Below are 14189 nucleotides of genomic sequence, written 5' to 3'. Positions count from 1 at the left end.
GCGTGCATCTCCCTGCAATGCCTAGATGTTCTCAGGGTGTTTTAGATGGCCTGCTGTGGTGTGGGCATAGATCAGTGCACACATACACAGCTTATTGCCATTTTGACTAGTGCATTTCCAGCTACCTGTATCCTTGGTAGAGCCTTAGTGAGCAAAGCTCTCTTGAGATGGGCTCCTTTATTAGCCTGCTGCTATTAAAATCAGTGTCCATGGATTATGGAGCAGATCTTTGTAACCTGATGGCTGCTTTACTGCTTGCACCAATTTTCAGTTTGGTTTATGATGTTGAAATTCTCCTTAGTAGGAATAACATAATGGATTTCAGCTGCTTAGCTTGAGAGAATGTACACATCTGGGCAGAATATTGTTCCTGTACTTCTATCATATCTTATTCAGTGGCGTTAAGGGACACCTGTGTATTTTGCAAAAGAGCTACAGAAGGGAATGGCAAGGCTGCCAGAGTTCTTGCTATTTTTGGCATTTTCGTATAGAATGAGATTGCTTAAATGTCTAACAGTCATTTGTACATGTTGATGTTTTTATGTTTTCAGGTAAGCGTTGCTTCTGACCCTGGGCGCAGAGTTCAGCACAACATGCTCAGTCCTTTCCCAAGCCCCTTCCAGAGCCCATTTCGGAGCCCAATACGTAGTCCTTTCCACAGCCCTTTCAAGAATTTTGGACACCCTAGTGGAAAAACTATTGATTTTGAGTGTGAAGATGAAGAAATGAATCTTAATTGCTTCATTCTGATGTTTGATCTAATTCTGAAGCAGGTACTTGCAGAAGAAAAACATCCACATGGCAGGAACACTGAAGTTCTGTAGTCACTTTCGGTTCTCCTGTATTGATTCTCTTTCTGCTAAGGGCCTGGCATTGATTCTTTTGATCCTATATTGATTCTCTATCTGCTAAGGGCCTGGCATGAAGTGTAAGGCATTTAAATCCCAGTACAGCTGTCATCTGTCTTTATAGAAATTATAGATTTGTGTTCAATGAAGTTATGTACTTCCACATTCAGGTTAGATACTAACCTCACACTAGTGAAAGGAACTTTTCATTGGAGATTTGTTTATTTTTACAGACTAGAGGCAGAGACATGTTGATAAGCTTAGGTTAGTTAGGTTAATTTTTGGATAGTTAGGTTTGTACATTGTGAATCCAAGGATAAGTGTTTTGGATTACAGTCTCCAGGTAAAATTAATGGATTCTGTGCTTGAAATTGTCTATTTACTCTAGCTGTTTGGGCTTGAGCATCAACACCCTTGACAAGTTAAATTCTGAGCTACAGTTTATCTCAAATTCTTTCCAGTACTGTAATATAAAAGTAGTAGAAATGTAGGAAGAAGCAGAAAGTCAGTGCTGTGCCTTTTAAATGAATAATAAATCCTTAATCTTTTCACTTTCTTTCAGATGGAACTCCAGGATGATGGTGTCACTTTGGGCTTAGAGAACAGCATCTCAAAAGATATAATAGCCATCATAAACAATGTGTTCCAGGCACCCTGGGGTGGTTCTCACACCTGTCAGAAAGATGAAAAAGCTGTTGAATGTGGTCTGTGCCAGTCCAGCATTCTGTGTTACCAGCTGGGTTTTGAGCTGCTGGAACAGCTTGCTCCAAAGGAAGAAATCAGGCTTGTGGTAAGCAGAGCAGGAAAGGATCTGTATTATTGGTGTGCTAAAAAACTCCTTCACTATTCTCATTCCATTGTGCTCAAGGGAGCAAAGCTGCACTGACTTTTGGCATGAAGGATTCAGGAGTTTAAAGCAAAATGCCATTGAACTCTAAAATTTCCTAAGTTCAAATTGATTCAAAGAACCCAGGGAAGATGGCAATATTCATCCACTATGAACTCTTCCCCCATGAACATTGATGTGCTATTTCACTTTGGAAATGCATCACTCCAATCATACTGTGTCTCGAATAAAATATGAAATGTTAATACTTAGCTTTTGTTAAAAGCAAAGAGTGGATGCTTTAAAATGATTAATGATTTTGAATGAATCAGTTGTCAAGTGAGCAAGCCTTAGTTGGAGCTTGACCATTTAAAATGCTGAGTGCTGTGGGAAAACTGAATGTACTTCAGGTTGAGTATCCAACTTTATCAGATACAGATACTCTCAAGTTGCTAGTCACCATTAAAGTCCTCTGTAGCTTTGCAGAAGAATTGGAATATTTCCTGTGGTGGTGGTGGTGTGGTGAATTTATTTTGAGCTGTATGTCTATTATACATAACTTTTCTGTCTGATAGTTGAGAAGAAAGCATCATTCTGTTTATTCTGATGCTCATTTGCTGTGGCATTTAGTAGCAGATTTTTATTAGTTTATTTCTTCAGTGGAGGGAATAATGATGCCTTTTTATGTGTCAAATTTTCAGAATTTAATTTGATGTGTATGCTAGAAGTAGTTATTTTGCATTTGATAGTCAATAACTTGTGCTAGAAAAATCATCTCATGCCCCTCCAGTACAGATTCTCATCTCAACCGAAAAATAGCGAGTAGTGCAGTCTTTTGGGTGCTGGGGCACTCCCAGAATTCACACTGCAATTTACAACGTAAATGTCACAATGGGAACCTTTAATGCTGAGCTCCTGGCCACAGGCAGAAGTAACTCCAGCCTGGAGTTTACATTTTTCAATGTAAAAGTAGTTGAGGTATGTCCTGCCCCAAAGCTGGTAACTCAACAGTAGTGCAGGAAACACCCTGCTCCTGTCTGTTACTCCTTTCAGGCAAGGATGACAAACTTGGTGAGGTATTGGCCCTTTGATTGAATCCCCCTCAGCTCTGATATGGATATGCAGTTTCTGTTAAATCCATGTCTGGAACACAGTCTTTTTGTCAGTATGCATTTGCTGATGCAAAATATTAGATATGCAGGTTATTTGAGTGCACAAATGTACATGGACCTAAACAAAGTCTGCCTTATTTGAGCTCAGTTTGTCACACCAGTTGTAGCTTAGAGAGCAGGATATGGCCTCATGTATGTAGAGAGCATCAAGAAATGAATTTAACTAATTATATTCTTAAAGGAGCCCACAGATAACCTCGAGGATAGTCTTCTGTATACTAGACCTGAGTTTATTATAGGAACTGAAGGAGAAGAGGAAGACAAATCAGCACCAAAGCATGGAGAAAACCCAGGAAATCACACAGAGACCACAGAAAATGCTGGTAGGTAGAGGCTGAAAAGGTTATTTCAGTAAGGCTATAAAGAAGTGCTTATACTCGTATACAATACAAGTTTCTGGAGCAGTCTTTCAAGTCAAACAGTGCACAGTCACTTTTTTTATCATGCATTTAATTCTTTCAACATATTAAATAACTAGGCTGTAAATAAGTTGATAGCAAGTGTGACTGTCTCCCAAAAAAATGTTAAAAGAAATCTTGGCTTTTTGAACATATAAAGTAGCAAAAATATTACATGCTAAATTCCATGCTGTGCTAATTTTACTGACTGCATGCTTAATGTGCCTAGAATTAATTTAACTCTCACCACCTTAACATTCTTTAGTTTCATTTTGAATCCACAGATAAAAGAATTTTAACATTGACTGTAACTTACATTTTTAACAGCGATAAAGAATGACACAGAAAGGAAGTTTTGTTATCAGCAACTTCCAGTTACCTTGAAGCTCATATACACTATATTGCAGGTAACATGGATTACTTGTCAGTTTGGTTTGTATTGTTGGTGAAGTGGTGTCACTGTGCTGAGAGAACATCTGTTTACACAGGAAATGTCAAGGTTTGAAGAACCAGACATTCTTTTTAACATGCTGAATTGTTTGAAGATCCTGTGTCTTCATGGTGAATGCCTGTATATAGCAAGAAAAGACCATCCACAATTTCTTGCCTATATTCAAGATCACATGCTGATTTCAAGGTGGGTTTTTATATCACATTTTTTCTTCATACTTAATTGGTTCTCCAGCTATAAGTTTGTTGTTAGTGTCAAAGAATTTGCAAGTTTACAATGGAAAATTGACAAGAGTGGTAGGGATGTCTGGAAAGATCAAGAAACCTGTATAAGAGTTCATTGCACAGGCCAATTAAGATGTAAATGAAATCAAGGTACCCTTCATTGTCCATCATGGCTACCCCATCGTGAACCACCTCTTTTGCAATGAGTCAGAGTCTCTCATATTCAATAATACCATTACCTGAGACTGATGTATCTTCCTGGACTCTACAAAATAAAATAAAGGATGTTGTGGAGGCAGGCGTGCAGTTTATAGGGCCTTAGCATTAAAGCTGAGAGAACAATAGTATTTCACCTTATTTTTATAAGGGAAAGGAATTTTGTTCACTTGGAGTCTGAATTGGATTGAAATCTATGCATTTTAAGATTCTCTTTGGAGAAAGGGACTTCTGCAGAAAAGTAGCTGAATAAACATCAGCATATGATCTTCTGAAATAGAGTGTGTTTGTCAGCACTTAACAGCTGCTCTATATCAATTTCGCTGAAGATCTTCCAAGACTTGGGGTTTTAGCAGCCTAGAAAATCTGTCCTGAATCTAAATACCAGCAAATTGTGAATATCCAACTTCTTAGTTACTCGTGGATGCACATGATTTGTGGTGCCAAGACACTTCATGTGGCTTATGTGGTGTAGCTGGTCATGCTGAAACTCCTAATTCATAGCATAGATTGTGTTCCATGGCAGTTATCTTGAATTAGGCAAACTCTTTCAAAATCTGAAGTATTTCAAAGTGAGGAATATTTGAGCCTGGATTTTTCAAGAAAAAACCTGCTGTAGTTGAAGATTTGCAAGTAGCTCTGTTTTCCTACTCTGTTTTTACTACAGTCCACTCGACAGTATTCACATAAATGCCCAGGATGGCTCATAAATATTTTCATGAAAAGTTCTTTACATTTAGAAGAAAGGATATCAAGGGAGTGTCTTTATAAGCAGGCTTGCTCTCTTTTGTCTTGCCAGCTTGTGGGGAGTTGTGAAGTCTGAGTTCTCTCAGCTTTCTTCCCTGGCAGTCCCACTTCTTCTTCATGCACTTTCTCTTCCCCATGGAGCTGACATTTTCTGGACAATCATAAACAGCAATTTCAACAGTAAAGACTGGAAGATGAGATTTGAAGCAGGTGGGCCTGAGAAATGTACTCTATTTTCTCTTTGTTTCTTCTCTGAAGAGGTAGAGCTTTCTCTGCTATAACTGAGGAGACCTATAATAGATGATGATCTTTTTGCTGCTTTGGAGATAGTTTGATGCAAAACTATGGCACACAGTGCAGTAAAATAGAGGAGAAGATGAGACATTTTGGAAAATAAAAATCAAAATTACAACTCCTTCCAGCTATCTTTTTGTTGTTACTTTCTCAGCTATGTATATTTCTAGGAAATTTATATTAATCAGTACATAAACCATTGCCTAAATGAATATGCCTCTTTTCTTGTCTGGGTGCATGACTACTACAGTGGAGAAAGTGGCTGTGTTGTGCAGATTTTTGGATATTCACTCTGTGACAAAAAACCACCTACTGAAGTACTCTTTGGCTCATGCATTCTGCTGTTTCCTGACTGCTGTGGAAGATGTCAACCCAGCAGTGGCTACAAGAGCTGGCCTATTACTTGACACCATAAAGAGGCCAGCTTTACAGGTGGGTGAGTTACATGGGAAAAAATACATTCCAATGGGAAACGGGCTTTTCACCTGGAGTTCAGATGAAAAGCATCACAGTCACTGCTAATACCTCTTTAGGCAGGCATTATTGGTCTTGGTGCTTGACATATGCCCAGAATAGCCAAGGGAAATGATGCTGCCCTACTGCCAACTTAGAGTAATGGAACTGTTTACGTTGGAAAAAATAATTCTTAGGATCGAGTCCAACCATAAATACTTTGATGACTGCAGAGGATTACTATTGTGTTTGAGCTGCTGTTGTAGAAAACTGTAATTTTTTTTATTATTTGAAAGTAATCTGATATTTTTCAATTAAAAAAAATGCAATTCTAAGTTTTATGACACCCTGCTGAGCTCACTGTGAGAAAATATGTTTGAGCAAAACCAAACATGGTCTCGATCTTTACAAGATTTACTTAGGCATGTAACTTCAAGCATGTGAGAGAGGCTGCCAGTCAGGATTCACATGATTAAGTCTAAGCAGATACGGAAGCGAGAAAAGCAAGATAAAAAAAAAAAAAATCTCATAGAACAATTCAGTTCTAGTTCTCTGGAGAATAGAATGAGTGTGTCAAGAGTTCGGGGTTACTGCCTACGAAAAGCTGTTAATATTTGCTAGATTAATTCCATTTGGTACCTTTTCAAAATAGTTTCCAGAGACCTTGAGTTCAGTGACACAGTTACTGAACTTGGGTTTAATGAGACCAGTATACTGCACTTTTATATTTAATGTGTGGGCTTTCTTCTCAACCTTAAGTTTTAACACTACAGACAAAATTCTAGTGCAAATAATGTGCAGAAGAATTTTGAGGCAAAGTGCCTCTGATACACTTCACAGTGTAATCTTTCTTCCTCTTTTTAGGCTTGGTGATTCATTCTTTTTGTAATTACAGGCTTGATTCAGTTACCTAAATGTAAGGTTTTTCTCGGACGGGGAGTGTGAGTGAAGTACTTTAATATTGTGTGCCAAATATGCGATAGGACAGAACTTTGCTGGTACCTTTGTATTGCTCAAAATCTTAGAAAATTCTACATTCAAAATATGATGCTTATTTATCTCTTTATTTACCTTAATTTCCACTGATATCAGTAGCATTAGTTCTGATTTAAAGGACTTGGTAGAAAAAAGGAGCTAAACCTTGATCCTGTACTAACTGACAGGAGGAGTTACAAGCTTTGACCTCTCTTTGCTTTAAAAAAATCCTTAAAAGATCTCATATCTCAGTTATGTGTTATTTTTTTTGTTTCCCTCTATAGGGTCTCTGCCTCTGCCTTGATTTCCAGTTTGACACAGTTGTCAAGGATAGGCCCACAATTCTTAGTAAGCTTTTGCTACTTCATTTTCTAAAAGCAGATATCCCAGCTTTGAGCTGGGAGTTCTTTGTGAATCGCTTTGAGACCCTGTCTTTGGAGGCGCAGCTTCATCTGGACTGCAACAAAGAGTTCCCTTTCCCAACAAGTAAGCAGAATTGAAATCAATCTGATCACTTTTTGTCATCTTCTGGAATTTTAGCTGCCTGCAAGAGTCTGAGAGAGTTGCAGGTCTCGTGTGTATAAATTCTCTGAAATTAACTAATCTTTCAGGCCAAAATGAAATAAATTGAAGTGAGCATTTTTTACTTCCTGAATACGGGTTAGGCTGTATTCTGTTGTGCCTTTGGGTGCTGTGTTTTGCTCTCATTTGGATGTGTTTGCAGCCTTGGTTGGATTGTGGTCTGGTTCTATGATCGCCTGCAACCCACATTAACCCACTTGTTCTACTGTAGATATTCTAATACTGTCATGTTTGCTATTCTCCAAGTCCCAGATCGTGCCAACCCTGTCCCGTGGTGGTCTGTACAAAGTCAGCCCTAGGAGCGCTGTTTGACCCTCAAAAAAGCCCTAGTGTATGGGGCACAGCATAAGAGATACATGGACTCTTAGAGCCAGTGCTCAGTTAACTATTATTGCAGTGACAAAAGTTTTTAAATGTTTGTCCTGTTCATACTTGGTTTCTTGATGAGAAAACAAATCTCTTTCCTTTCACTAGGGAGGGACTAAAAATTACTTCATGCATAATTATTTAGAATGCTAAATAATTGAAAACTTCCTAACCCAAGTGGTGGCCCATGAGTCAGATCTATTTCCATCTGATTTTCCTGAAGGAGATGGGAACAGCTGTTTGAACAATGTATGTTCCCTCAGCAGTCTAACACTTCCTTCTACTTTTGCATGGAGCCCAGTGCCTAAAAAAGCCCAGGTGGTGCTACTGCTGCACAGGAGAGGGGTGGAACTGCAAAGGTACTTTCTTCCCCATGTGTGAGTAGCTTGACCCAATGCTGGGAACTGCTGCTGTGGTCTGAGGATGGAATCTTGGCAATAGTTTCTAACACCTCTGACTGCAAATGTAGGGCAATATCTTTAAATAGGAATGCTTTAGAGTGATTTAAAATAAGAAGGAGATAATTTTCAGATTTCTTTTTAACCTTTCTCTTTGCCATTTCAAGGACACAGGTGATGCAAAGAATGGGCTCACTGACTTCAGTCACTCAGATGATTAAACTCAAAGGGTTTCAGTGCACTATAGGTATGAGTATGGAAAAGTATTGGTGATCCCATTAAGACATGCAGTGATACTGCTGGTAACACCACTATAACTCAATAATAACACTCACAGGTTTTTTGAGTTCGAATTCAGGATGGTAAGAGTAGGCATAACAGGAGGTTAGTAAGGCAGAACTAGAGGCCATGGTTGGGTATGAGTGCACTAAATGTGATCCATACTTGTGAGAGTTCTGCCCTTTTAAAATATATATACCTTCTCTTAGCCTGAAATTCAGATCTTGGTTTCAAGAATCTGTTTTTGTCAAGTAACAGCATAATTTTTTAACAGAGTTATGCCTTTTGGGGTTTTATGGATTTCAGAATGAGAGCATGTAGATGAGTGCCTTGCAGATGGACCCCTTGGGCCCATATGAAACTTTTCTTGGCTTGAGTGGGACCTGGGGCCCAGTTGCATTTGGCACTTGGCAGCAGTAGGGCCCCCCCTATGCTGTGGAATGAATCTTAACTTGGTCCCTTGCATTTGCAAAGCTATCACTGCTGTCCGGACAAATGTGGCCAACCTCAGTGATGCGGCAATGTGGAAGATCAAGAGGGCTCGTTTCGCACGCAACCGTCAGAAGAGCGTGCGCTCCCTGAGGGACAGCGTGAAGGGACCTGCCGAGTCCAAGAGAGCGCTCTCCCTTCCAGAAACCTTAACCACCAAAATTCGTTGAGTATCTATGTTTTTGTGACACACCCGAATCTCCTCCCTTAGGTTCCTATCCCGTTGATGGGTACACATTGGATTTGTCAATATTTATCCAGTTGGGATGGCAAATTTAGGTTTCTGACTGCTTTGGGCATTACTCAGATACTGACAAGTTAGTGAGTTTGACAAAGAACATAGACATTGTGTCTAGATGTGTCTGTTTAAAATGCCAGAATAAAATGCTCCAAGACTAGTTTGTCTTTTCTAGATCTTAAATTTTGTTTGTGGCTAATATGCAGTAGTTTTGTCTTAAATAGATACAGTGTTTACAGAAAAATTCCTCTATTACTGATTTATTTATTAATTATAATTATTAATCAGTGCATGCAGCATATGTTAGACATCTTAAAAACAACTATTAATGTCTCAAATGAGTTTTTGAATATATTCAGAATTCCGTTGTTAAGCAAACAATGTCCGTGCAACACATCCTTCCTGCTGGCTTCTACAGGAGGACCTAGGTGCTGGAAAGCCATAGGATTGTGTGGAGTGCCATGCAGATACCTTTCCAAGCAGAAATAAAGCTTGGCCCTTCTCATTTAGAGAGTTTTGCAAACACAGATCAGTCCTTATATTCAAATTGGACCTCTCACTTTGCTCTTACCCATGCAATAGGAACTGATAAAACTTTCGAACTTGGGTGCTAGTGATCTATTAACTTAAAAAGTAATTTTCTTTCCAACACTGCAATATATATTCTTTCCAAGACCCCCCCCAAATATTTTGGGATTCTTAGGTAATCCTTCATGACCGATTACTGATGCTGCACAGGGACTCCTGTGTGATGACTCTTGTACCAGCAAAATTGAATGATGGAGAAAATTAGAGTTACAGAACATGGTGCACAAAGTCTGTAGGGCACACAAGTGACATGTTCCAAGCAGATACACTCACTGCCTGACAGCAGTGCATGAGTAAATGAACATAAATGTGCTAACACCGAATATATGCTAAGTGTAAGATGTCAGTGCTGCCTTATTAAACAGAGTTGCTCTTGTTTTCTCTTAAAGCTGTGAGCTTGACCAGACATGAGCAGTCTGCACCAGCTCTTGGAGGAACACCAGAGCAAACACCAGGTGGGTTTGACAAGGGAGGTGTGTTTTGATGGAACAGGAAAAGGAAGGCTCTAACTCTTGACTTTCTTGCTGATCGTGAGATAAACTTACGTGAGATGGAAGTTGTCTAAATGGCAGAGTGAATCACATCTCAGCATGGTTTCAAAAAGTGTAAATTGAAGCTTTGCTCTCAATCTGTACTGAAAGCTGCCTCCAGTTGTAAATAAGACTTTGGAGTTGGGAGGAGGTTATTCAGTCAGTCAGCTGTGCCAGCAGTGCCTCACCCTCCTGTGTTTCATTGCCCACAAGTAAATATTTGCTAGACTTGCCCCATGGGTCACCTGTTTTGAGTCTGATCTTTGTCCTTCAGGTTTTAAAGACTGCAGACAGAATACTTTTGCCTGTTAGTGCTGTATATTACACGTCTCCTCTGCATGCTTATAGATGTCTCAAGTCCCTTATTTTGTATTTACTGACATTTTGTGAAGATGTTGCCCTTCTGTCAGGTGTCTGTAGAATAGGCAGCACAGCAGGGTCCAAGTAATCTCTCAATAATTGTGGCTACTGACAGTTATTGCTCTGAGTGCTGTGTAGACTGATGATTTGGAAGTGAAGAGATGTCAGATTCAGATCTTTTCATGTTCCATCTTTAAGACTTGGAATACTTCCAACAGATGCAAATTCATAATCAAAACATATCAACTTACTTGATGATCAGCTGGAAGGAAGATACTTTGTCACTGTGGGAGCTGACTAAGCTGTGAAATGAAATAGGGGAGTTTCTGAGTTAGCAGGATATAGCCTGCTGTGCTAGCCCAGTGAGAGCTGGAAATCAACCAGTTCCTTACAGAACATATGTGTGGGTTGTCACAGGCTCACAGAGGGAACAAGTGATGTAATGATGCAATAAACAGGTATGTCAGTGGATGATTGTTCTTCATTTAATGGCTCTAACCACCTGCTATATACTGGGCTTAAAGGAATTTTTTTGCATAAGAAGTGTCAGTCTCACAGTAGGCATTGTTAGACATTGTGGTTTTATTAGCTGTATTTTGGTATTTCTACACTTTACTTTCCAGGCTCAGGTAGTTCATCACCTAAGGTTAAAACAAAGTTTCCACTAAAAATGTGTATATAAAATGTTTCATGTAGTTAGTAACTACTGATCTCAAGAAAACTCTAATAATATGATTCAGAATACGACAGATGATTTGGGAACTAGAAGACTGATTACTGCCCCTTTTCTCCTACCCAGTATTTATTATTCCTTCCTAAAAGCTTAAGTGTTTGTAAAAAGAAATTTTTGAGTTTTGTTTCAGTTTTTAACACTGCATTGGGAGTACTGAGCATATCTGATTTAGCTAAGGAACTGACTGACTCCTAAGCAGAGGATGTACATCTGTAGTAGAAAAACATGTATTTTATACATGGCACTTGAATGAACCAGTTTCATGCTCATCTGTCCTTTCTAGATCTAAAATGGGCATCCTTGCACAGTCCAAATGCAAGCTGAATTCAGTGTGCATTCTGTATGGATTAAACAGCAGGATCATGTATTTGTTCCTGTATCCTCTGCAGTATCCTGGACAGTCACTGAGAGAGTTTCATTGGTAGGGATCACAGCTGGGATGATGAAGCATGGTGTAATTGTGATCTGATGTTTTATGTTACATTGTGATAAACCTTAGAGTAATTTGAAGGTAAAGGGATCTGAAATAGGGGGCACATGAATAAAGAGATGAATCTTCGGAGGTAAGGCTAGACTGAATTCAGGCATGGAGGCCGTATATTAACTATGTCTGTGAGTTTGGTGATGTGAGAAGGTTTCGATGAGGGTTGGGGAGGATATGTGTGTGTATCTAATGTACCTTATATAGGCATATACAAATGCACACAAATTTCAAGGGATAAAAGTTACCTTAGCCACTGTAGAGATAGAGCTGTCTTGGTTTTGCATTCTTAGCTTGGATTTAAACAGCCTCATGTGATAACAGGATACCCTGTATCTTGTGTTGATGAAATGAATGTTTAGTTCAGGCTTCATATAACTTAAGACTCATTCCAGACAGCAGTAGTTTTCCACACTCTGAAGATCTATTGACTAAACTGGATTGTAGAGTTTTTGCAGTTTTAAACAAGTAGTTCTCCATTGCTGGTTTTTTGCAGGTTCCTACATCAGAAATAATAGTGGAGTGACTGACATTCCATAAACTTGATCTTTAGTAGAGCTATGACAAACAAATCAGGGTGAAGCTCTGTTTACTCTTTCCTGCTGTATAGTTTTGCATGAGGGTAAAGTATGAGAAATCTTTAATGCATCAGAAAGGGTAGTAATATTTCTGGAAGAGTAAAATGTCAGGAAAAGTCCTGGGAAGTATCTGTTAGCTAGAGTTAGAATTATGAAACACTGTCAAAATTGAACATTTTATCGCTGAGCTTCTAAATTATATTGCTCAGCAAGTGAAAATAAAATGGTTTAATCTTTTCAGATTAATTCCTCTTTGAATTCTATTTGGAGAACCAGGAATTATTTAGAGCCCAATGATCCTTTGACTCATTTCATCTTATCGCCTTCTTTGGTTTATTGAAAATCTCACAACATGTTATAGAGATGAAAATAAATAGGGCTGGATAGAACAGTCAAATATCATCCTTACAAAAATTGTGTCTTTGTGATATAATTCCATGGAAAATTTTAATCTGTGTGTAATATTATATAAGAATATAAGATTATTTCTCAGTTTATGTCCATGAAGCTAAGATTATTTTCTGTGTACATTTTTAATGTGCTTCTGAAAATAGTTTTTGCTTTATTTCTGATCCTAATTATTTCAGAATTCATTGTTTTCTTTTTCTATCTGCAAATCTTGATCCAGCAAAAGCCTGGGTAGAGAATTTTAATCGTGAGGGAGATTTTTAAGTAAAAAATCCCAGTGAAAACTGTCTGGAACAAAAAAATATTGTATAACATGGAGTTCGTTATTTCTTCTTACCCAGATAAGACCAGTAAGGGAAAGTTACTCTTAATAGAAGTGGGTCTGAAAATTCCTGCCCCCCACATATTTTAGTTTTCATCTGTCATAGAAATGAAAACCATCTCCCGTGCTTTGCAAAACAGCCAAACAAACCTTTGTTCACCCACCAATAAAAATGCAACATACTTCAAAATTATTTAAAAAAACTTTACAGACATTGCAGTTTTTTCTTGTGAAGAACCTAAGAGAGATGCAGTTGTACCAGCAAAGGAGTGCCTTGTCAGAATAGCATATCACATTGAGAATATGGGTAAATTAGAATATTAAAATAATACTATTTATTTGCAAGTTATTTGTAATAATACAAGTTATTTAAGAGAAATACAGATTCGTGCTAATAGGGGAAGTCGTCATTCTTTGTTTAGTCATTATTTGGTACAGTTTTTCGTATTTCCTACCTTTGCCGTTTTGTACATTTTCCATCAATGCTGGCAAAGACTGATACCCATTAATGTTTACTGAAGAAAGACTGATAACCATACCAGATGAGAATCTGGTGGCAGTGGGATTTGATCGATGTGGAAGAATAATAGTGTTCAATTCGGCAGAAATGCACTGGGATGGGAAATAAGATGCTCCACTAATTATGGGAAAGCTGAGAAATGGAGTTGGGTGTACACAGTAGGTGTTTCTGTGCTGTTGGGCCTGAGACAACAGAGGAGCAATGTCCTCAGAAATGCCTGCCTGTCTCCTGCAACTTCACTGTGTGTATTTGGGCAGAAATGGAGCAGTGAACTCTGGAAAAAAATTCTTGTGTATTTTGTACCCCGTTTTTGGATTTACAGAGTTTACACAGTGTTCTCCAGTGTCTGATACCAATGTCTCTTGTACCCATAGGACAACCTTCCCCAGAGAATGATAATACAATAAAAGACCTGCTGCCAGAGGATGCTGGGATTGACCACCAGACTGTCCACCAGCTCATTACAGTGCTCATGAAGTTCATGGCCAAGGATGAGAGCAGCGCAGAGTCGGACATCAGCAGCGCTAAAGCTTTCAACACAGTCAAGCGCCATCTGTACGTCCTGCTTGGCTACGATCAGCAGGAAGGATGCTTCATGATTGCACCCCAAAAAATGCGTGTTTCCACCTGCTTTAATGCCTTTATTGCTGGAATAGCACAAGTAGGTGAAGGCACTTAGTATTTTTTGCTGCTATTTATTATTGCCTGTTGTT

The 14189-nt window shown here is 38.8% G+C and overlaps 1 protein-coding gene across 11 annotated transcripts in view; it reads left to right on the top strand.

Annotated features, from left to right (window-relative positions):
* UNC79 (unc-79 homolog, NALCN channel complex subunit) overlaps positions 1–14189 on the top strand; it is a 107420-nt gene that overhangs the window by 34706 nt on the left and 58525 nt on the right. For all 11 annotated transcript variants that reach the window (XM_032112398.1, XM_032112397.1, XM_032112391.1 and 8 more), the window contains 11 exons: positions 552–773; positions 1411–1638; positions 3028–3169; positions 3572–3651; positions 3733–3881; positions 4935–5092; positions 5427–5608; positions 6889–7090; positions 8704–8883; positions 9934–9999; positions 13851–14137. In XM_032112398.1, coding sequence (XP_031968289.1) covers positions 552–773; positions 1411–1638; positions 3028–3169; positions 3572–3651; positions 3733–3881; positions 4935–5092; positions 5427–5608; positions 6889–7090; positions 8704–8883; positions 9934–9999; positions 13851–14137 — 1896 coding nt within the window. The remainder of the gene's footprint in view (positions 1–551; positions 774–1410; positions 1639–3027; positions 3170–3571; positions 3652–3732; positions 3882–4934; positions 5093–5426; positions 5609–6888; positions 7091–8703; positions 8884–9933; positions 10000–13850; positions 14138–14189) is intronic.

This window comes from Corvus moneduloides, chromosome 6 (genome assembly GCF_009650955.1).
Source record: "Corvus moneduloides isolate bCorMon1 chromosome 6, bCorMon1.pri, whole genome shotgun sequence".
NCBI classification, from domain to species: domain Eukaryota; kingdom Metazoa; phylum Chordata; class Aves; order Passeriformes; family Corvidae; genus Corvus; species Corvus moneduloides.
This window is presented reverse-complemented; position numbering and strand designations above follow the sequence as displayed.